This window comes from Bos indicus x Bos taurus, chromosome 17, assembly GCF_003369695.1.
Source record: "Bos indicus x Bos taurus breed Angus x Brahman F1 hybrid chromosome 17, Bos_hybrid_MaternalHap_v2.0, whole genome shotgun sequence".
NCBI lineage: Eukaryota > Metazoa > Chordata > Mammalia > Artiodactyla > Bovidae > Bos > Bos indicus x Bos taurus.
In genome coordinates, this window is record NC_040092.1 from 5,293,978 (window position 1) to 5,316,505 (window position 22,528).

At 46.2% G+C, this 22,528-nt stretch overlaps 1 protein-coding gene across 1 annotated transcript in view; it reads left to right on the top strand.

The window, feature by feature from the left end:
* TTC28 (tetratricopeptide repeat domain 28) overlaps window positions 1-22,528 on the top strand; it is a 588,080-nt gene that overhangs the window by 486,376 nt on the left and 79,176 nt on the right. The window contains 6 exon segments of the mRNA XM_027566429.1: window positions 5,698-7,039; window positions 8,285-8,808; window positions 12,268-12,377; window positions 14,063-14,192; window positions 16,266-16,484; window positions 18,436-18,601. Coding sequence (XP_027422230.1) covers window positions 5,698-7,039; window positions 8,285-8,808; window positions 12,268-12,377; window positions 14,063-14,192; window positions 16,266-16,484; window positions 18,436-18,601 — 2,491 coding nt within the window.

Sequence of the window (22,528 nt, forward strand, 5' to 3'; positions counted from 1 at the left end):
AGTGGAAGTGATGGAATTCAAGCTGAGCTATTTCAGATCCTAAAGGATGATGCTGTGAAAGTGCTGCAGGACTGGAAAAGGTAGTTTTCATTCCAATCCCAAAGAAAGGCAATGCCAGAGAATGTTCAATTGCGCTCATATCACGTGCTAGCAAAGTTATACTCAAAGTCCTTCAAGCTAGGCTTCGACAGTACATGAACTGAGAACTTCCAGATGTACAAGCTGGGTTTCAAAGAGGCAGAGGAACCGGAGATCAAATTGCCAAGATTCATTGGATCATGGAGAAAGCAAGAGAATTCCAGAAAAATATCTACTTCTGTTTCGTTGACAACACTAAAGTCTTTGACTGTGGGGATCATGACAAACTGTGGAAAATTCTTCAAGAGATGAGAATACCAGACCACCTTACCTGTCTCCTGAGAAACCTGTATGCTGGTCAAGAAGCAACAGTTAGAACCAGACATGGAACAACTGACTGGTTCAGGGTTGGGAAAGGAGTATGACAAGGCTGTATATTGTCACTCTGCTTATTTAATTTCTGTGCACAGTACATCATGTGAAATGCTGGGCTGGATGAATCACAAGCTGGAATTAAGATTGCTGGGAGGAATACCAACCTCAGATATGTAGATGATACCAGTCTAATGGCAGAAAGTGAAGAGGAACAAAAGAGCCTTTTGATGAGGGTGAAAGAAGAGAGTGAAAAAAGCTGGCTTGAAACTCAACATTCAGAAAACTAAGGTCATGGCATCCGGTCCCATCACTTCATGGCAAATAGAAGGGGAAAAAGTGGAAGCAGTGACAGATTTTATTTTCTTGGGCTCCAAAATCACTGTGGATGGTAACTGCAGCCATGAAATTAAAAGACGCTTTCTGCTTGGAAGGAAAGTATGACAAATCTAGACAGCATATTAAAAAGCAGAGACATCGCTTTGTTGCCAAAGTCCATATAGTCAAAGCTACAGTTTTTCCAGTAGTCATGTATGGATGTGAGAGTTGGACCATAAAGACTTGAACCCCAAAGAACTGATGCTTTTGAATTATGGTGCTGGAGAAGACCCTTGAGAGTCCCTTCGACAGCAAGGAGATCAGAGCGGTCAGTCCTAAAGAAGCTCCAATACTTGGGCCACCTGATGCGAAAAGCCAACTCCTTGAAAAAGACCCTGCTGCTGGGAAAGATTGAAGGCAAAAGGAGAAGGGGGTGAAAGAGGATGAAATGGTGAGGTAGCATCACTGACTAAATGGACATGAATTTGAGCAAACTCCGGGAGATAGTGGAGGACAGAGGAGCCTGGTGTGCTGCAGTCCACGGGGTCCGCAAAGAGTTGGACACAATTTACTGAGTGAACAGCAGCAATAAATCCGTAACCATGTGTCCTTTCTCCACACGCCTTGTGAGAACTGGGCTTTGTGAGGATCTTCTGCCCCACTAATCTTCATTTAATTCCCCTCCCTGCAGCACGTTGTCACCTAGCGCGCCCCTGCTGACAGGCCCTCTGTAAGTCTTCATCTGAATGACAGCCCTGGAAGATCAAGCTGTGGTCTCAAAAGGGAAGGAGGATCTACAGATTATGTCCTCAGCATGTGCAGTCACTCCGCTGGCAGCTCTCAGGGCCGCTTTTATGTTGCCTCAACAAAGAGAAGGGCTGCCAAGAGGGTGTAATGTTCTGTTCAGAATGCTCCAGGCTGGCAGCGGCGAGGACAGGGCAGACACGAGGCAGAAGGAAAAATGCCCACCTCAGCCGGCCCATCTCCTCTTACCCTTAGCTGTGTCTGGCAGTCTTTGTTTGAGAATCTTCCTGTGTTCTTTATAGACTCTTGGAGGTGTCAGCTGAGGAGAGAGGCGGAGGAAAGGGGAGTGTGGGCAAGCTGGCTGGAGGTCAGATCATTTTGCCATAACCAGCAGGCAGTTTCTTTCACAAATCATTGAGCCCCAGGTAGCCATTATCATCCCAACTGCTCCCTATTAGCTAGCCAGACTCTTGAGGCCCTGAGAGTAAGAGAAGTGGAATTCCTTTTCCTTTGAACTCTCGCTCTCTGAATACCGCTCATAGTGGGTTTGCGTAGCATGCATCATTAGCAAAGCTTATTGATATACACTACTGTGTTTCTCAATACTCTTAGAGATTATTGTAACCTGGCCTCGTTAATAAGAAAACAAAAAACACCGAAAAGTTTTCAGTTTAAAAAAAAAACAACAAAACAAAGGCTCAGAGACATAAATTTAGTCTCAAAGGTATCAATTGAATGAGATGGGAGCCAGGCTTATAAAATGGGACTTCTGACTTAAAGTCCTGTGCCTTTTCCAGATACTTTATACTTTCCAGATACATTATAGCATGCTTTTCCAGATACTTAGCCAGCTTCCTATAGGATGGGGTACAGGTGGGGAGGATGGGGTGCTAGCCAGGTGACCTGTTCTTTGGTGGTAGGAGGCACACAAAAAACCTGAGCTTCCTCCGTTGGCTTCTCTGAAGGTCCCATGCTGCTCGCTTCCTCTTACCATCATCTTAGCGACCAGTTAGTGACCATATTGCCTTAAAAATCATTGCCGTGAAATCCAAAAGCTTCGGGAAACAATCATTGTAAAGGCATCGCTGTGAGAGGAAGCCTGAGAGGGTTTAGAGGCCACCCTCCCCAGCTCCGGCTCCGCACTCACAGCAGGGCAGGCATCCTGCCGCTTATTTCTCCTCATGCAAAGCTGAGGAGAGAGGGAGTAAATGGTGCATTTCCGCTAAGGATACCTGGAAAGTTGAAACCTTACAAGTTTCCTCTTTAGGTAAAAGCAGGTTAGGGATCCAGGCCACATTCAGGCCTTCAGAACTGAAATGTTTCTGTCACTAGTAATTTTTCACCACTAGAAGGGTTTTAGGTGATTCTGAGGTAATGCGTTTTGGGCAGCTTAGAGTATTGTAACCTTGAAACAGTCTTTGAAAATCTGTTCCTTCCAGCTGGGATGCCAGTGACATCCCTGATCCAGGGGAGTGACCAGACCTTATCTGCTTCAATTGGAGCAGAGTTTAAAAAATATTTGATTAATTTTTAAACCAAGGATTATACATTCATCATAGAAAAATCCTATAAAATACAGCAAAATTCCACCACTCCAGAATTACTACTATTAACATTTTAAAAAATATATACTGTATGCATAAGTATAAACATATATCTATACACACACATGCATGAACCCTATTAGTGTTTTTATTAAGGATACTATTTTGTGCCCATATAACCCCTTTGCTCAGTCACTTCAGTTGTGTCTACTCTTTGTGACACTATGGTCTGTAGCCCACCAGGCTCCTCTGTCTATGGGATTCTCCAGGCAAGATTACTCAAGTGGGTTGCCTTGCCCTTCTCCTGGGGATCTTCCCAATCCAGGGATCAAACCCACATCTCCTGCGTTACAGGAGGATTCTTTACTGCTGAGCCACTGGGGAAGCCCATATAATCCCTTAATACATTTTATTTTTTCCCATGTCAATATATAAACTTCTACTTCACTATTTTTAATGGTACCATGTTATTCCATCATATAGAGTACCATAATTTGCTTATTTTAAACTGAAATATTTAGCTCATACAAGGAAATACACAGAATTACCATAGTTTGTTTAATCTCTACCACCTTGAGAATTCCCTTCCCTGGAAGCATATAGTAATTTCAGTAACCAATATTTGAATTTGACTTAATAGTTTACAGTGAGCTCGCACATACATTATTTCATTTGATCCTCACTACTATCTTAAGGTTGGTATCAAGATTATCATTTTCCTCAATTTATGGATGAACTGAAAAAATTCTCAAAGAGGCTAAATGATTTATCTAGTGTCATGAATCCAGTTAATGTCATAGGGATGGCTGGATCCAGAGACAGGCATGACCCCTGGGGCAGGATAGAGCTCTGCTGCAGGGAGTCAGGACCAAAGGAGTGGCCCTGGCATGCTCCTCTCTCCCCCACGCCCTGCTCACTTCAGCTTGTATTATGTATGTTGACAATATTTTTTTCATGACTGCCTCCCTTATGACCCTTTGTGCTTTCTGAGGGCAGACTTACGTCTTCATTTCTCTCCCTGTGTATTGCCTACCACAAGGCTTGGTGCACAATAAATGTTCAGTTACTATTTGCTGGGTCAGTGTGGAAGTGAGTGAGTGACGGAAGGAAGGAAAGAAAGGTGTTATAAACATAAGCAAATTGCAGAGGCTGGATTTTGATAGCTTGCTTTCTCAATGGCTCTATTTTCAATTCAGACATTTCAGTGAGAACCCATCTTGGTGTTTTTGAGTTTTTATACTTCTGCAAGTTTTGGTCACCTGTACAAAGTTCACACGTTGATGCATAGAAAAGCATATTCAAAACCAAGGGTAGAGAGAAACCTGTTTGCATACTAGATCCTTTTGCCTTTTCTGTGTCTCCCACTCGGCCTCAGCTGGAATGAACCAGGCTGTGCTTAAAGAAGCTTCCCAAGTTTCTTCTATGATATCCCTCATTTGCAACTGCTTTATATTTATGGTATTTATGATATATCTCATTTTGAACTGCTTGTAAAAACAACCGCTTAGCTTAGCAGCTATAGCATAGTTTATGAGAGCTGTTTGAAGTGCTATTATTGTTGACTGTAAAAGCTGGATAGCAAAATTAGAAGAAATTTTGAAACAAAAGTCATTCAAATCCCATCACCTAACAAGGCAACTTTTTTATCTTTTCATAATCCCCTTGAGGTCTTGTCCATGTGCACACATTCATTTTCCTCATCATTGTTACAGGGAGCATGCAGCATTGTTCTTTGCCTTTTCCACTTAACATTATTGCAAGAACCCGTTTTTCCCTGTTTTTCTGCATAGTCTTTGTAATGATCTTTTTAATGACTGCATAATCCCCTATTGAGTTGATGTACCGAAATGTACTTATACAACCCCCTTTGTTTGCCATTGAAGATGTTTCTGATCTTCCACTAATCCATAACCCTGCAGTGAAGACTGTCAGGGGTAGAACTTCTGAGGATTTCCTTAGAAGACACTCCCCTGAGCAGGACTGCAGGGCCTGAGCAGCACCGGGAGTGAGGCTGTCTTGCCGCTGCTCCAGAGGCTGTTCCCATTTATGTCCAGCAGTTGATGGCTTTACTAGTTTCAGGGCCACCTCACTGGTACAGGGTATTGTTTAAATTTTTTGTTTGCTAATTTAGTAGAAGTAAAATGGTACTTCAGAGTTGCTTTATTTTGCATTTCTTTGATTATTAAAAGAAATTAACATTTTCCCCTGTGATTACTCTTTGTATTTCCTTGGATATGAGTTGTCTGCCTATTTCAGTAAATTAAGGTCTTGATTTTTTTTTAATCAAACCCAGTTAAATCTTTACACACAATAGCTATTGAATTTTTTGTATATGATTTATATATTTCCCAGTATTGTGTTTGCCTTTTAATTTTAGGCATCTATTTGTAGTATAAAACTTACTATTTTTGTAACCAAATCTGTCAGTGTTTTTTGTGGGTTTTTTTTTTTTTTTTTTCCTGTTGCTTTGAAGCTTAGAAAGCTATTCCCCCTCTGGAGAGCTGATAAATATTTAATTCTGCCTTCTGTTATTTTAAATTCTTTAATTCATCTGGATTGTATTGGAGTATAAACCGAGTTGCAAATTACATTTTATTGCTAATCAGTCATTCCAACCCTTTTCTTCTGTGCTCTTTCTCAGGAATCATACACCAGATGAAAGGTGATTATGACACTGCACTGAAACTCCACAAGACCCACTTGTGCATCGCCCAGGAGCTGAGTGACTACGCGGCCCAGGGCCGCGCCTATGGAAACATGGGCAACGCCTACAATGCTCTGGGCATGTACGACCAAGCGGTCAAGTACCACCGGCAGGAGCTACAGATCTCCATGGAAGTGAACGACCGTGCCTCACAGGCATCCACGCACGGGAACCTCGCTGTGGCCTACCAGGCGCTGGGCGCCCACGACCGGGCCCTGCAGCACTATCAGAACCATTTGAACATCGCCCGGGAGCTGCGAGACATCCAGAGCGAGGCGCGGGCTCTCAGCAACCTGGGCAACTTCCACTGCTCTCGAGGGGAGTACGTCCAGGCCGCCCCCTATTACGAACAGTACCTCCGGCTTGCTCCTGACCTTCAAGACATGGAGGGAGAAGGGAAGGTCTGCCACAACCTCGGCTATGCCCATTACTGCCTTGGAAATTACCAGGAGGCGGTAAAGTACTATGAGCAGGATCTGGCCCTGGCCAAAGACCTTCACGACAAATTGAGTCAAGCAAAAGCTTACTGCAACTTGGGCTTGGCATTCAAGGCTCTGCTGAATTTCAGCAAAGCTGAAGAGTGTCAAAAGTACCTACTGTCCCTAGCCCAGTCCCTGAATAATTCCCAGGCTAAATTTAGAGCCCTGGGGAACCTGGGCGATATATTCATCTGTAAAAAAGATATCAATGGTGCAATAAAATTCTATGAGCAGCAGCTGGGCTTGGCTCACCACGTGAAGGACAGGAGACTGGAGGCCAGTGCATATGCAGCCCTGGGCACTGCATACCGAATGATCCAGAAACACGACAAGGCCTTGGGTTATCACACACAGGAGCTGGAAGTATATCAGGAGCTGAGTGACCTGCCGGGAGAGTGCAGAGCTCATGGGCACCTGGCCGCAGTCTACATGGCCCTGGGGAAGTACACAATGGCTTTCAAGTGTTACGAAGAGCAGCTGGATCTAGGGCAGAAGCTGAAGGACCCAAGTCTCGAAGCCCAGGTCTATGGCAACATGGGCATCACAAAGATGAACATGAATGTGATGGAAGAAGCCATCGGCTACTTCGAGCAGCAGCTGGCCATGCTGCAGCAGCTGAGTGGGAACGAGTCTGTGCTTGACAGGGGCCGGGCCTATGGCAACCTGGGGGACTGCTACGAGGCCCTGGGTGACTACGAGGAAGCTATCAAGTACTATGAACAGTATTTATCTGTTGCCCAGAGTCTGAATCGCATGCAAGACCAAGCCAAGGCTTACCGAGGCCTGGGAAATGGACACAGGTAAAAATGGCAGAGGACAAGTGTGGTTAGTAAACCTGCACCAGGGCAGCTGGTGCATCCACAAGGCAGCGCACTGACTGCAGAGCAGCTCCATACGCTGCTCATTTGCCTCCTCCAGTGATTCTGTGAGTTTAGCAGGGGTATTTCTACCCTGTGTCATGGAGGAAGAAACTAAGGCCCAGAGTTTGTGTCCAAGATTACACAGCTTGAAAGGGACAGCTGAGAGTTTAACGCAGGACCCTCTGACTCCAAACGCAGTGCCTTTTTGACTACATCATAATGAGCAGACTAAAAGAATAGGAAGGGGAAAGATGAATGAATCGATCTCACTTATCTTTTCTGATTGCCCCTCACATTATATGAATGTGTTCATTAATATAACATCTCTACCCACCAATTACTTGGACCCCATATTGTTGCTTTTAGGGAAAGCCACCTCAAAAGAGGGGAGTGAATGAGCACATACTATCATCGTGCTAGGCACCTTGTGTAGATATCTTGTTTAATATTTATTGCAGTTGTGTATTAGTCTACATTTATCATTATTGGCTACAGGATGTGGGATTTATCAGCATCCAGAAACTGAAGCTCAGGGAAAGGAATCCATGTCCTATACAGCTGGTTTTGTCTGCTGCCGGAGTCCACGCCCTTCTCCTCCTTATCGCGTCATCTCTTAGCAGCACAGCAAGACACACTGTTGGCCAAGGCACTGCTTTCCTCCTGGGTGTGGGGAACCCAAGAAGGTGTCTGTGTTTGCAGAATATATGGCCTCTCCAGACAGGCAGGGGATTAGGGCTCCTGGAGAGGAGGAAGGGCAAGGGTCAGACTAAATCATCACCCACAGAGTGCTCTGAGAAGCTCAGGATGAAAGATTTATCGCCATTGTAAAGTGATTTCAAAAACATAGTCTGTGCAGTAGTGGAAATTGGGAGGCCCAAAGAACCAAACAGTTCACTTGCTATCATTGTGCCTATTAATATATTTTATGTTTCCTCTGGGGTGTATATCCCATTGAATCTCAGGCTCTTGGGAAGGTCACTAAAGGATGACTCTTGAATTGCTTTCCAGATTATGAAATTCCCCTGCATCTCACTCTAAGGGCACATGATAGATTTTAGCTAGAAGAGGAGTTAAGAGCTTCTATAGTAAGTGACAGTGACAAATGCTTTTCATTTTCTCAGGGGCTTTAGCATGTCTGCACCTGCACAAAATAATATCATTGCTTTTCTGTCTACATCCCCACAGGGCAATGGGGAGCTTGCAGCAAGCCCTGGTGTGCTTTGAAAAGAGGCTTGTGGTCGCCCATGAGCTCGGGGAGGCCTTTAATAAAGCCCAGGCCTATGGCGAGCTGGGAAGTCTGCACAGCCAATTAGGAAATTATGAACAAGCCATTTCCTGCCTTGAACGCCAGCTGAACATTGCTAGAGAGATGAAGGACCGAGCTCTGGAAAGTGACGCGGCCTGTGGCCTGGGGGGTGTGTACCAGCAGATGGGGGAGTACGATACAGCCCTGCAGTACCACCAGTTGGATCTGCAGATTGCCGAGGAGACCAACAACCCCACGTGCCAGGGCCGGGCCTACGGGAACCTGGGCCTGACCTACGAGTCCCTGGGCACCTTTGAGAGAGCCGTGGTCTATCAGGAACAGCACTTGAGCATCGCTGCACAGATGAACGACTTGGTGGCCAAGACGGTGTCTTACAGCAGCCTTGGAAGGACGCATCACGCTCTGCAGAACTACTCCCAGGCAGTCATGTACTTGCAGGAAGGTAAGTGGAAAGGTCTGTGCAGCTTCTCCGTCTACTCTGAGTCTGAGCTCACAGTCTGCCCAGGAGGAAATGCACTCATGTGAGTGACCATCTCGACCTGGAGTGAGGATTCAGAGGCTACATCATCAGTTCAACTCCAAAACCACGGTGTCCCCCCGTGGGTGCTCCATAAGAGTTCACAGTTCTTTCCACTCTCCTGGATGCATTACCCAGCTTGTCTCACTCTGCTAGCCAGCTGTCCAGGGAGCTGACACCCTCCTTGCCTTTCAGAGCCCTCCACTGAATGAAAAACACCTTCTCCACAAGATGAAGTTAGATCTTAGCATGTACAGTTTAATGCTCTGCATCAGGAAATGCGCAGTGGTTCTGAGCCCGTTGTGCACTAGACAATACCTGAGCTGCGTTAGCACTGTGTACAAGTCCATTTCAGGGCGGTGCCAGGCTCTAATCCAGTAGCATCTGTCTAAGAGTCGCTCAAGCCGTCAGCCAGGTTTCCCAGCATTGGTTACCTGAGGGGCTGGGCTGTCGCCACAGTGCGCTCTCTTCAGGCCGGCCCAGAAAGTGCCTGCTTCCCTCACTTCCCCTGGCCCTGTTCCCTCTCTGGCAGAGGCTCCATGCGGCTACCTGCACACAGGTGGTCCTGCGGTGCTTCCTCCCTCACCACGCAGAAGCCCTGCAGCAGTGTGTTTGCCCTCCACTCTGAAAACCCTCCTGGAAAGCACTTCTCACAGGACCATGGCGTGTTACCACTTGGGAGGGAGCACAGCAGACGCAGTGTTCTTGGCTCTTGAGTAAAAGGAAAGGGGTACTGATTTCCAGCAAAAACGCTCATGTGTGGTTTCCAAAAAACTTTCCATACGTAGTTTATCTAATTGGATTTAATTCTCTTAGTAACCCTGAGAGGTGTATATTTTCATTCCCATTGGCAGCTAAGTGACCTGAGGCTCAGAGTGCAGTGGCTTGATCCTGACCATGTGGTCAGTCAGTGGTGGCGTGGAACCACATGAGACCCCACGCAGCCTCCTAGAGCCTAGAGCCAGGCTGGCGCAGTCACGTCCATGATCACTCCTGAGCCCCAGCTGGGAGCTGGGAGAGAGGCAACGCACGGAGCGGAGAACGGGCCAGCGGCCAATGGTCAGGGTGGTCCTCTGTGCAGACCAGGTCTTGCCCTGGCCTGCAGGCTGAGAGGTTACTGGGAGGCTGTAAGCTACTCCCCAGATATTATTTGGCTCCCACTCAATGGGAGCTCTGCCTCAATGCATTAAATATGAGAGTTGGCTTTTGGTTTCCTAAAACTAGACTGTGGTAAAATTCTAACAGACTGGGGGCAGTTTTCAGTTGAATATGTGAAAACTATTAAATTCAGACCTAGTGTATGACAACCTTTCAGCTGTGTTCTTTGGTTTTTCCTGAAATTTTATTTCCAAGAAGCAGCTGCTTTGCCTGAGATATTGTAACATAATTCTATATTTATGGAAAGCTGTTTTTTTTTTTTATTGTTGTAATTTTAAGTCTTGCAGAGATCTAAATTCGTATTGTGGCGTTGCCACGGTGTCTTTTCAGTGAATGTGGTCTACCCCAGAGCCCGATGTTCCTCTTGGGCCCATCTAGACGCCTCTTCACGAGTTGTTATAGGTGCAGGACCCTATTGGATGCTTTCTGAGTGCTGTGAGTTGGGTCTTCAGCCTCTTTCAAAGAGGGAACAGTTCAGTTGGAAACCACTTTAGTTCTCTTTCCTGACTTTCAGAAGGGGCTGTGGACTAGCGTCACACCGCCCATGTGCAATAGAATCTCATAGGTGGGCCTGGTCAGAGTCCTTTGAACAAGCTCTGTGGGTTGTATAGTTACCCTTGATTGAAACCACTGGTCTCATCCAGTTTTCTTCTCTTTTTGCAAATAAAGCAAGGGAGCTAGAGCCCACTCGGCTCCAGGAGAGCCGGATGGCTGGGTCAGATCCTCAGAGCAGAAGCAGGTGGAAACTGGGACAGCACAGATGTCGTGTCTACCGTGTTTGCTCTTCACTGTTGAACTTCTGACCATGGGGCCAGGGAGGGTCCCCACTATGGGATCCAGCAGGGAGCATGGTCAAGTCCCTGCTTGCACAGAACATACCTTCTGGAGAGGCTGCCACAGTGAACTTCCAGCTCAGAGGCCCCGGCCTAGCAAGGAGAGCAATCCCGAAGAGTGAATAGGGCTAGCTGGTTGAAGGTTAAAACAACCAGCCTCCTCCTGGTTTTCACCCAAGAACCATTTCTTTGATTTCTGTTCCTACTCTATGAAGTATTTTAAAATGTGAATAATTTGCAAGTACATATTGTTTTTGTTACCCAGTGACATGATTTAAACGTAAAATGCTGTTGCTAAGTTTTCTGAGTTATGTGCTTTTTGAGATACATGATATTTTATGGAGCTTGAACCCAAATCTCACTTTTATTAGGCTCTCAACTGACTCGATTCTTTTCCAGAAGTCTGAAACTCAGTGCACCCAGCATGCTCAGGGGCAGATTCCCACTCACCCTGATGCAGATTATAAAGAGGAAGTCCTTCCTTTGTGTGTACAGTTGTAGCACGGGGGCCTTCCTGCCATCTCGGCACAAGCTGACTTCTCAGTACAGAGAGCAGGGTAACAAGGGCAGAGTGATGCTGAGAACTGCTTAGTGACCCACACAATAAAAGGTTGCCTTCAGATTTGACTTGCTCAAAGCCCTGGAGGTTGCCAGTGTCCTGAAATCCAGAAGCTTGCTGTGAGTAAGTGCCCCAAACTGCTGGTGCCTATCCGAAGGCCAGTAGAATGAGGCCAGTCTCATCTAAAGCTTTTGACTCACCAAAGCACTTGTTCTGCATCCCCACTGAGGCACATCGAAGTCTCAGCCTTAAAGGAAAAGCAGATTGGATGTGAAGTGCTCCAGTGGCATCAGTAACAGAAGGCAGGGTCAGGCGGTGCGAGCATTCTGCTTCCAGAGGACATCCGATGTGTCTCCTGTCAATGCTGATTGGATGCTGTGCCCAGGTGATAGGAGAGATCTGAGCTGGGCTTCTGTGCTTGACTGTGGAGCTGTCAGAAGCACTGCTGCCAGCCAGAGAATTGGGTTCGATACATTTATAGGCCTGGAGTTTTCATTTGCAAAGCTAGGGATTTCACAGTGGGGAGGGCAGCCAGTTGGGTTCTGTTTGCTTCGGTGTTTCTGCCTGCCCTGCAAGCCTGTCTCCTGCTGATAGCCATCGCCTGAGCTCTTGCTGGGTCATCTTGGAGTGACCTGGAAAGGTTGCTACTAACACAGAATTTGAAAAGAATACTTACTCTGCCTTGGCTGAGTCTGCTCTTGTCCTGCATTTTATCTCGCTGTGTTGCTGACAATCTTTATATCCACCCGAGGCAGAATTACCCTCTAGAACTCCTTGGCAGGGTGGAATTGTCTGTCTTCTATACGTCCTCAAAATTTCTCTCTCTGAATTCAGGTTTAAGGTTAGCAGAGCAGCTGGGCCGAAGAGAAGATGAAGCCAAGATTCGCCATGGTCTTGGCCTCTCCCTCTGGGCGAGCGGGAATCTGGAGGAGGCCCAACATCAGGTGAGCAGGAGAACCCTTTTCTGAGTAGATTTTGTTTCTAGAAGTGTGGAAGACCTTGAGATTACTATCCTAGCAGTGATGACATTTGTCAGAAAGTGTTGACTTGTGCTCTTGGGTTGATGTACAAGATATCTAGCCTGTATCAGCCCAGATGTGTTGAACCATAGTAAAGACTTGTCCACTTGTGTGATAGATTTCTCAATAATTTCTTTGGGATTCTTGTATTATGTGCTGCTTTTCCTCATAAAACCTTAATATGACATCATATACATTTTTTGACAGAATTAATCCAAGAATTCATAATTATTGGATTTACTGTCTTTGTAGGTTTCTAATTATATCACTAGATGACTCTTTCCCTTCTCCCTCTCCCTCTCTCTCTCTCTTGCTCTCTCCCTCCCTCCCTCCCTCTGTCTCTCTCTCACACACACACATACGCAGAGTTCATGTTTCTGCATATGTTCAACCAACAGTTGAAGAGAAAACTCCTCTTAGGCTGGCTCTGGAAATTAGAAAGATCCCTGGAGTGGTCTCTAGTCAAAGATCCCTCTGTCGGGTTGCAGGAGTTGTGAGATGGCTTTGAAAATCACATGCTCAGCCGCTGAGGCAGCCCTTACCATGGAGGGCGCTGTGCTAGCAAAGGGGCCCAGGATTGGTGAATACAGGCTCCCATCTGAGGTGCTCCTGGGATTGAGGACATGATGTGCCTGAACTTGTGCCATAGCATCCTGGGATGTTATGGCATTTTACAATGTAAAGAATTAGTCCTCTGTTTTCTGGTTTCAGATATTAAAGTTTTTATTGATACAGTGATTTATAGTTTTCAAAGTACTTCCACTGACTGAGTGTATTCCTGAATAACCCTGTGAGCTAGAGTGATAACCATCCCTTTACAGAGAAGAAGCTGAGGCTCCGAGTCTTGCTGAAAGTCCCCCAGCAAATTCGTGGCAGGGTTGGGAGTACGTTCCTCTCTCCTGGTCTCAGTCCCTTAGTCTTAGAATTCTGTTCTTTACATTTGCATAAATTTAAACTTTGATACTGTTTCCTCCTATAAGTATCAGAGAAAAGCCTCATGGTCCCACTGACAGAAAAGCCGTGAGAGCAGCAGGACAGTGTCTCCTTAGGAGCGTTGTGTGTCTGGTGGACACGTTCTTGGAGCACGGCTGTGGAGAGCAACATCTGGTTTGGAACAGCCTGCACAAAGCCCCCTCCTCCTCCTGAGAGCACAGCTGTCCTCACGGCTCACCCCCTCCTCGCCCCCCTCCACCGCCCCCCCCAACCTCAGGCGTCTCCAGCTTGCCCCTCCCACTCCCATCCCAGCCCTTCTGCACTGTGAGGCATGGGGTGGTGAATTACAGTGGCTTGATGACAAGAGCAGAGGCTTTTCGTTTGTTTTAATCAAAATCAGGACTTGATTGCATTAATAGCTGATCTTTTTTCACAACTTTCAGACTAGGAGTCTATTACCCTTGTCTTTTAGATCCCCTTGTCTGTCAAAAATTGATTACACAAACTGTAATTTACCAAGTATGATCCAACTGATCCCTTTTCAGGTCTGGAAATGGAGACTCTGAAAACAGCTTTCCCATGGCATAGCAAGATGTGAGCAGCAGTGGTCTTTAGTCAGGGAAGGGCTGGCCCGTAGTTTCTGGAAGATGGATAATGTTCTCTTTACCCCTTTGCAGCTCTACCGGGCATCAGCCTTGTTTGAGACGATCCGACACGAGGCGCAGCTGAGCACAGACTACAAGCTCTCCCTCTTCGACCTGCAGACGTCCTCCTACCAGGCCTTGCAGCGAGTGCTCGTCAGCCTCGGTGAGAGCGAGCAGTGGGGTTTCCACCCCGAGCGTGCACCCTGTGTCTGAGTCGCTTAGTGAGCACCGTGATGAAATACAATTTGTTGTCACGGCAGAACTGAAGCCACAACCACAACCTAGCCTTTGAAGATTCGTTCATACATCCAACAAATGGAGTGCCACGTGCCGGTCAAGAGGGCCCAGCTCCTGACCTCTGGAAGCTCTAGTTCATCAGCAGATGGAAGTTGGGGGTCCAGGAGGCTGTGATTTGGTTGTGGAGACAGAGGCTTGGCAGGCAGACCCAGGAGCCAGAGGGGTGTCCTAGAGACAGGGTGCCTGAAGCAGGTGCTCCCACCAGGTTCCCTCTGCCCATCGGCACGTGGGGGCAGGCGCCTGAGAAGGCACTGGCCTCTTCCCTGGTTCCCTGCCACACCTCCTTTAATGCTGCTGTCCAGTAAATATGTGTGCTGCCTGCCCCGTGGCTGTGGCACTGTCAGTGACAACTCTCCCAGGCTGGTGTGCCACGCTGAATTGGGGCAGCACCCCCTCCCCTTACCTGGCTTAACTGTGGCAGCCACCTGATTCCAGCTCTGCTTCTCCTCAGGCCTGCCTATCTCTGCAGACCATTTTCCACAGCCCAGAAGTTGGGTTAAGTAGGTGTCCATTGGAATTAACAATGTCTTTCAAGTTGGTTGTTAAGGCCTCACCAATAACCTGTCCTTTGCTTTATATATATATATGAATACTCAAACTTCCCCTTAAAAAAATGTGTCTATTAACTGTGCTCATTGCCTGGGATTACAGTTTATTATCTGTTATAATCACAGTGTTCAGTCTGTCTAGCACTTTGGGGCCAATTTTCCAGTGTGTACAGAAATTGTCCCTGCTGTTCCAGTTAATAACTTAATAGAGTAAGAGGAGACATTTGCATACATACATGTAAATCCCCACTTATCTGCTGATGCACGGACTGCAGGAAGCGGGGCATCCTCGCAGTGCTCTTGGAGCTGTGGCGTCTGGTCTCCCCCCTCTGCCTGCTCTCTCTCTGGACCTTCGTTCTAGCAGCTCTTCCATTGTACATTCACGATTGCAAGTAAATCCTCTGCATTGTGTTTCTTCTAACAATCTTCACTTGAAAGGATGTTGCTGCATCTTTTATGCTCTCATTTTTGTGCATTAACTTTTACACTAGATTACAGATTAGTTTCTTAGACAAAGTGGGTTTAGAGGTTGGATCAAAAGACTGAGGAAAAATTGGAGAGAGAAGCGATTTCAAAGAATTAGAGACCTCAGAGGTTTGAACCCTTTGCCCGTGGGAACTAGAAGAGACAAGAAGCAAGTGTATGGGACCCAGGAATGGAATAAGGTATAAACTCCCAGCAATTATAATGTCACTTATATATACACTGTGCTTTGAATGCTGCCTACCAGGCATCTCCACGTGTAGGGCCTCATTTAGTCGTTGAGATAGGCAGGACAGCTGTCAGGAGCCCTTGTTTCAAGTGACGGAGGAAAAGGCACTCCAGCAGATAGACCAGCATGTGTAAGGACACAGAGGTATAATTTGGTGGGAAATGTGGAAACGGGGCTGGTCAATGTGATGTACGGAGGAGCTGCATCGAGGAGAAATAGAAAGATGGTCAGAAGCCATGTCCCAGAGGGATCAACTGTCACGACCAAATCAGAACCAGGCTGAGCAGGAAAGTGAGAGGGTAACCAGAGAGCAGAACATCAGGTCCAGTGAGCCGAGAGGATGGGGTCAGAAGACAGGAGGCCTGGAGCAACTCGGGGTGAGGAGGGAGAGTGGCAAGGCTGAGGATGGATGCTGTAAGCAGCTCTCCTGAGCTAGCTGTCAGACAGGGACGCCCAGCAGCTTTCAGGAGTGCGGGATCTGAACCTGGGCCTTTGAGAAGAGTGGTCCCTGCATGCGGCCTCGGGGGCAGGGGTGCACTTGACAGTCTGACTGAGAGTCTGCTGCGTGTTGGTGTGCAGAGGCCGTGGGGCTTCCACCTGCCCGGGCTGTCTGGACCTGGTGGCCATCTCTGATAAGCACACTCCCTGTGGACTCCCAGCCTATCCCTTTGTCTCCTAGGCCATCATGATGAAGCTCTGGCTGTGGCAGAAAGAGGACGGACGAGGGCATTTGCAGATCTCCTGGTGGAACGGCAAACAGGACAGCAGGACTCTGACCCCTACTCCCCGGTCACTATCGATCAGATCTTAGAGATGGTTAACGGCCAGAGGGGACTTGTGCTTTACTACTCCCTGGCGGCGGGCTACCTGTACAGCTGGCTGCTTGCTCCTGGGGCAGGTAAGATCTCTTTCCTTGGGAACAGGGCAATTAAGACAGCAGACTGTGAAAGTCTAATGAACAGAGGTGGGAGAGATACGTTACCATAGATCAGATCCAGGAGCTAATGTTGGCTTTCAGCGAAACCTCAACCTCAGTGGGTAGCTGGTGGTGGGGCATTCAATTAATAAGACAGCCCAGCTCTTTCATTCCCCCAAGAAATCACAGCTCCTTGCTGGTGAATGTGGAAGCATTTATCAAGGAAGACTAAGAACAGGAGGATTAATGTCACCAGCAGCCCTGTTTTTAGGCAACTGTTGTTCATTAGCTAATAAAGCGATCAAAGTCCTAACAGGTTCTTTCTAGATATGATTTAATAATTGTGACCCTTTGTTGTGGTCCAGTTAAAGAGACTGAAATGGTGATGGCAACTCTATCACAGTATATCAATGAAGTCTCATGCTTGAAATTTCTGAGTTTAGCAAAACCCATTTTTAACCAGTTCATTTGTTAATCTGTTTCAGAAATAAAAATCCCCTTTGATTAAATCAGGATTAAATGTTCAGACTTTAACAGCTTCGCTAAGTACAGAACCACTAATTAGCTGTTAGGGCCATATTTTTTGCATAATAAAATGCTGATGGTTTTACCATGTTGGAGACACACCAGATCCAATTAGAGTTTATTGACTGGGGAAGTGGATCTTATAATTGGGAATCTTGAAGAATGAGCTTCTTGGATATCTGTAAGCCAATTTCAAAACGTTCAACTGCCAAGGCAAACTGACAAGCTTTTCTTGATTACCTCTCTGTCCCTTTAATTTAAAAAATGATTGCTGGATGACAGCTCTGAGGTGCTTCTTGGGTTCTGATTACATTCTGAAAATGCTTATACATTCCATGCCTCAAATTACTCTTTGTAATTTTCCCCTTAATTCCACGTTTCCATAGGCTTCCCATAAAGAACATTCTTGCCTCTGACCTTTATATGCTAGCGGTTTTGAGTTGTGATGTCTGTGGTGACTTGGTGAGTGTCAGACACAGTAGGCTAAATCTCTGTATCCCAGCCTGCGGAGGGCCCTGGTACTTACGACGATACAGCTGATGATGGAGGCATTGAGCACGTTCTTTCTCTCCATGGTGGTTATGTTTTGGGGACATGATTTGACAGGTGGCATATCCAAATCCCTGTAATAATGAGTCATGTATAATGAGGCTCCTATTGTTTCTCTTTCCGTTTCTCTTTGCTCTTAATTAGACTCTGAAGCTTTCATTGGGGCTTTAATCCAATCAGAGAGGACCAGCATTTTCTAGGGCCAACACACCTCATTACCATTTAAGAATATGTCCTGTGTTTATTGCCAGAACACCACTGCAGACTGCCTTCGGTTTCATACAGCCATCGTTTTTTGCTTCTTTAATCCATTAATGACCATTGACCAGTTGGTCTTATTTAAAGATGGTTTAAAATGTTTTTATCTGGCCTTAATTCTGCGTGTTTATTTTGCTTTGCTTTTGTGATACGAAAGGTCTATATTTGGCTAGTTACAGTTTTTGTCAGGAGTGCATCTTCTGGGGAGAATATACCTTTGGCATGCTCACGCACCATTCCTCAAAGGGAAGTTTCCCTGGTTGCTGCTTCTGAGACGCATCTGTTTTAAAATACGTGAACTGATGTGAACGAGTCATCAGCCCCGGCGCTTCTGAATATGTATCATCAAAAGCAAAAGCCCTGTCTTGAATTCCCTGTTTTCATGTACCAGCCCTGATAGTGAAAATTGTAAAAATGGTACTGATCAGAATTCTGAAAGACCTAGATTTTAGGATTTCTTCCCATGATTTGGAGGACAGCGTGCTCGTTGTCTTTGACCTCCTGGTCACATAGCTGTGACCTTGTTGCCCCCTGCCCTCCACCTTCCCGTCCCCTTACACCCCAGGCAGGTGTAACGTTGGCTGTGCCTGTCTCATTTCAGGAATTCTGAAGTTTCATGAGCACTACCTGGGAGACAGCACAGTGGGAAGCCCCAGTGACCCCCAGACGGGCGGCAGCGCGGCCCTTCCAACTGCCGCGAGCTCGGCCCTGGAGCAGCACGTTGCCAGCGTGCGGGAGGCCCTGGGCGTGGAGTCCTACTGCTCGAGGTAAGCAGTGCGGTGCTCCTGGGCCTGCCTTCAGATACGAGGGTTTTCGTTGGTTTTTTCTTTTATAAACATCCTACTTGAAGAAATCTTCTGAAATTCACACACTTGTGCTCAGTCTATTCACAGTTGATGCAGCAGAAGCAAATATGTGTCTCTGGAGTACAAACCCCTTAGCAGAATGTCTGTTCTTTTCAGTAATTTCCTTTCAGACAGGGAAGGGCCTCATCAGACATGCCCATTTTCTAAGATGGGTTTGTAGAATGTTTAAACATAAACATGACTTTGAATTTAACATATTAGCTAATTAAAATTGAGATGCTTTTTTGGTTATAAACAGATTCATAATGAGTTTGTACTACAACTGAACGCCTGTTTGAGAATTTATCACCAGTGACAGGATCTGTGTGTTGGGGGGCTGAGGTGAAGACGCTGAACTTCCAATATCAAGGATAGGGAAGAAAAGTGCTGTTTTTTTGCAAATATTGTAGAAGTTATATACTCATGGAAATGTTTAATCATAATTGACTGTTTTATATATAGAAATATATATATATATAATATACATTTTATATATAGATAGTAATTTCCAGAAGGACCCTGTTTCTCGGAAGATGGAAGGAAGAGAGTCCCTGAGAGCTGGGTCATAGCCAGATTTCCCAGACGTCTCAGTCCTCCGTCCTGTGATTAACAAATGTTGAGATCTGTGTCAGAGAATCTGCTGTGTGAGCTGGTGTCAGGTCCCAGGGACATCTGCTTTTCTCTTGAATGATTTCATTTATAATCATGAAAATCCTAAGATGTGGCAGTGATTTCTTTAGAAATAGGTGCTTAACTCAGACTCCCGAGTGTATGGTAGTCATTGCCAGCAGCTGGGTTGATCTTTGGGTGTTTATCAAGTCTGAGATGAGCTCTTAGAGAGAAAAATAACCACTGGAAAATAGATTGTCAAGGCCGGAAGGGGCCCTGGTGGTCATCAAGGCCAACTCATTATTTGACGGAAGCCGGCACAAAATGGGACTTGCTGACAGCAAGTTAGTGTCAGAGCTGGGATCAAAACGGTCTCAGTCTCAGCCACACTCCCAGGCCAGTACTGGTTCTGTTTTTAATTATCAAAATTAATATCATACTTGAGACAATAGCCGAAGCATGTAAGAATGTCATCTCTAGCTTCTGTGTGTGGGAAGCATGAGCAGGCATCAGCCATATGCGCACTCTGTTGCTCTGTTTCTCCCCTGGCTGGCAAGCATCTTGGAGCATTCCTGTCCTTAATGCTGGCATGTGGGGTGGTGACCACAGGGGCTTCGCAGAGTGGGAACCCCTCGAACTTGGATGTAAGGCTACTCCCTGAGATTCAACTATAAATGACCATAAAATAGATTAGGCCAGGGTACACAGAGCTGCTTTAGCAGACAGAAAGGTGCTTAGACCAGTCTGATTAACCTGTAACCCAGTCAAAGGTATTGCATATCCAAAGCAAGCGTGACAGGGGGAAGGGTTGGTCAGCAGTAGAAACACAGAAAAGGGACCATGAGTAGGGCAGACTTCAGCCATGCCCATTTCTGATCTTGTGCAAAGGGAGAGAGAATCTGGCAAAAGGACTCCAGGTCCCGTCGGAAGGCTGTTCTCGTCGTAGTGTACAGGCAGTCATTATGCACTCCTTCTCCCCGCCCTTCCACACTTATTTGAGTGCCTACTACGTGCTGCATCCACTGGAGATTGGGCAGAGTGGTCAAGGTGGCAGGCATAGCTCCTGCTCTGAGGGGAAATGAAAAAAAAATAATAGAGCAGATATGGTCTTTTAATGAAAATTGCTGTAAGCACTTAAAATTGTAGGGGGTAGTGAAAATGTGTAAGCAGTGGGGAAACCCACACTGGGAGTTGCGGGGGGGTCTTGAGGAAGGTGTGTTTGATCTGAGTGCGGAAGGATGACGAGAAATAAACTAGATGAAGGCCACTGCAGGCAGGATGCACAGGGTCTGCAGTGACCCTCAGTGGAGAGACCTCTCAGGTGATCCTGCCCCCCTGATGCTTTTTGTCAGACTTTCTGATTATCATTTGGTGTCTCATGACATCTACTTGCAGATATAACATGTACCTAACAAACTGGCATTCTGATTTGTACAACTCTATGACCTTGGTTGGTGGAAGTGAGCTCCATGAGGCCAAAGATTCTTTGAGTACATTTATAACATGAGGTTTTCAAGCTTGTAGGGCCACACTCCAGAGCTTGAACTGAGATGAGATCCTGAGGGGACCCACGTGTGCAGCACCTGCTGTCTGAACCCCTGTGCATGCAGAGGTGGTTTCTGTGTGCCCCGCCCTTGCCGCAGCCAGGACATCGAAGTCCATACCAGCCACTGAGAGGACTCAGCCTGTGCGAACGTACAGCCTTCTCTTATCTCAGTTTTCCTGGACCTAGGTTGAAATTCATCCTGAGAAGGAGAGGGTTACCCTTTGACTTACCAGCACCCCCTTGTTGGACACCATAGTTTAAGTCCAAACGCTTGTGCCTGAGCAGTTCTTTTACAAGATACTGGAGGGTGACTAAGTTTGCTTCCTGGTGCCTTTTGATTTAGAAAAATGACTTTGAGGTTATAGTTCAGCCCTTCATCAATGGCAGGGAGAGAGGAAAGCACTGTAACTTGCTTCTGTTTCCTGCATTAACCTTTTCCTCTCCGCCTGGGACAGAAAGTTCACAAATCAGGGTGCCTCCTCAGGGGTTTCCAGGATGTTGGCTGGCTTGATGCTCAGCATCAAGCTGGGGGGCTTCCCTCAGTATCTTCAATCCCAGTTTGAACACCCAGAAGTGAGGGTCTTTCCTGTTGCTTTGAACTAGTCTTATTAGAAATTCATTCATCTTTTGGGACCTTAAACTCAGGTTCTTAATTATGATATTAAAATTGAATACTTTGTTGGCATGGTTTGAATTTACTAAAATGGAGTTTTTGTGAGACTGGTTTCTGTCTCAGAGTTTCAAGAAAGCATTTTAAGTGACAGATAAATTATTTCTCATCTATAAAATGAGTAAATATTTTTAAACTGTGGGTACAGTAGACAGTCTCATACCCTAGGAGTATAAATTGGTTTAGCTGTTCTAAAAATATTGTATTGGCCAAAAAGTTTGTCCTTCTGCTTTTCCTGTAGGTAGTCTAATCTCCCTTTAGAGCCCTGTTTAAAGCTTGTACTGTTTCCATCAGGAACATCCAGTCCCTGTAAGTCTAACTCAGGTCTCTGCTATTCTCCATGGTCGCTAACAATCGCACTTACTTCATTCTTCCTTGTTCCGTAGTCACCTGGGTTGTGTCTTCCCAAGGAGATGGCGATGCCATGGAGAGCAGGTGCAGTGTTCTCTCTGAATTCTCACTGTCTAACACAGTGCCTGGCCCAGACTGGGAGGTCAGTGAATTTGAAATTCAGTCACCAGAAGGTGCACTGTGAGCACTCTCTGCTCATGCTGGGCTGGCTCACCAATTCCCTTTTTCCAGTGGATATAAAGTGCACAGTGTGCCCCTAGAAACTGAGTCTCCGCACCTGGGGGAGCACCTTCATTCAGTCACCCAGTCTGGTAATGATATCCTTGTTGTTCTGCAGACCATTTTTGTTCTCCTTAATAGCATTTTGCTGCTGAAAGGAAGTACATTGCTACAAAGGAGTTTCTGAAAATGGATTTAAAATAAAAAACCTGCTTTTATTAAGTGTTTAATAAGAACTTCCAGTCTCTTCCTCCCAGATCAAAAGAGGCGTAGATTGAAACCACTGTACAGAACATGAACCTCCCATAAGGGAGATGTTATGAATTTCAAAGCACATCTTCAGCTTTTAATTCTGATCTTTAGCTAGAGCCTTGCTGCTTCCTGGGCACCTGGGACAGTGCAGTGGCACTTTGGGGATGCTAAGCTGACAGGTTAGAATACTAGCAGGGCCATG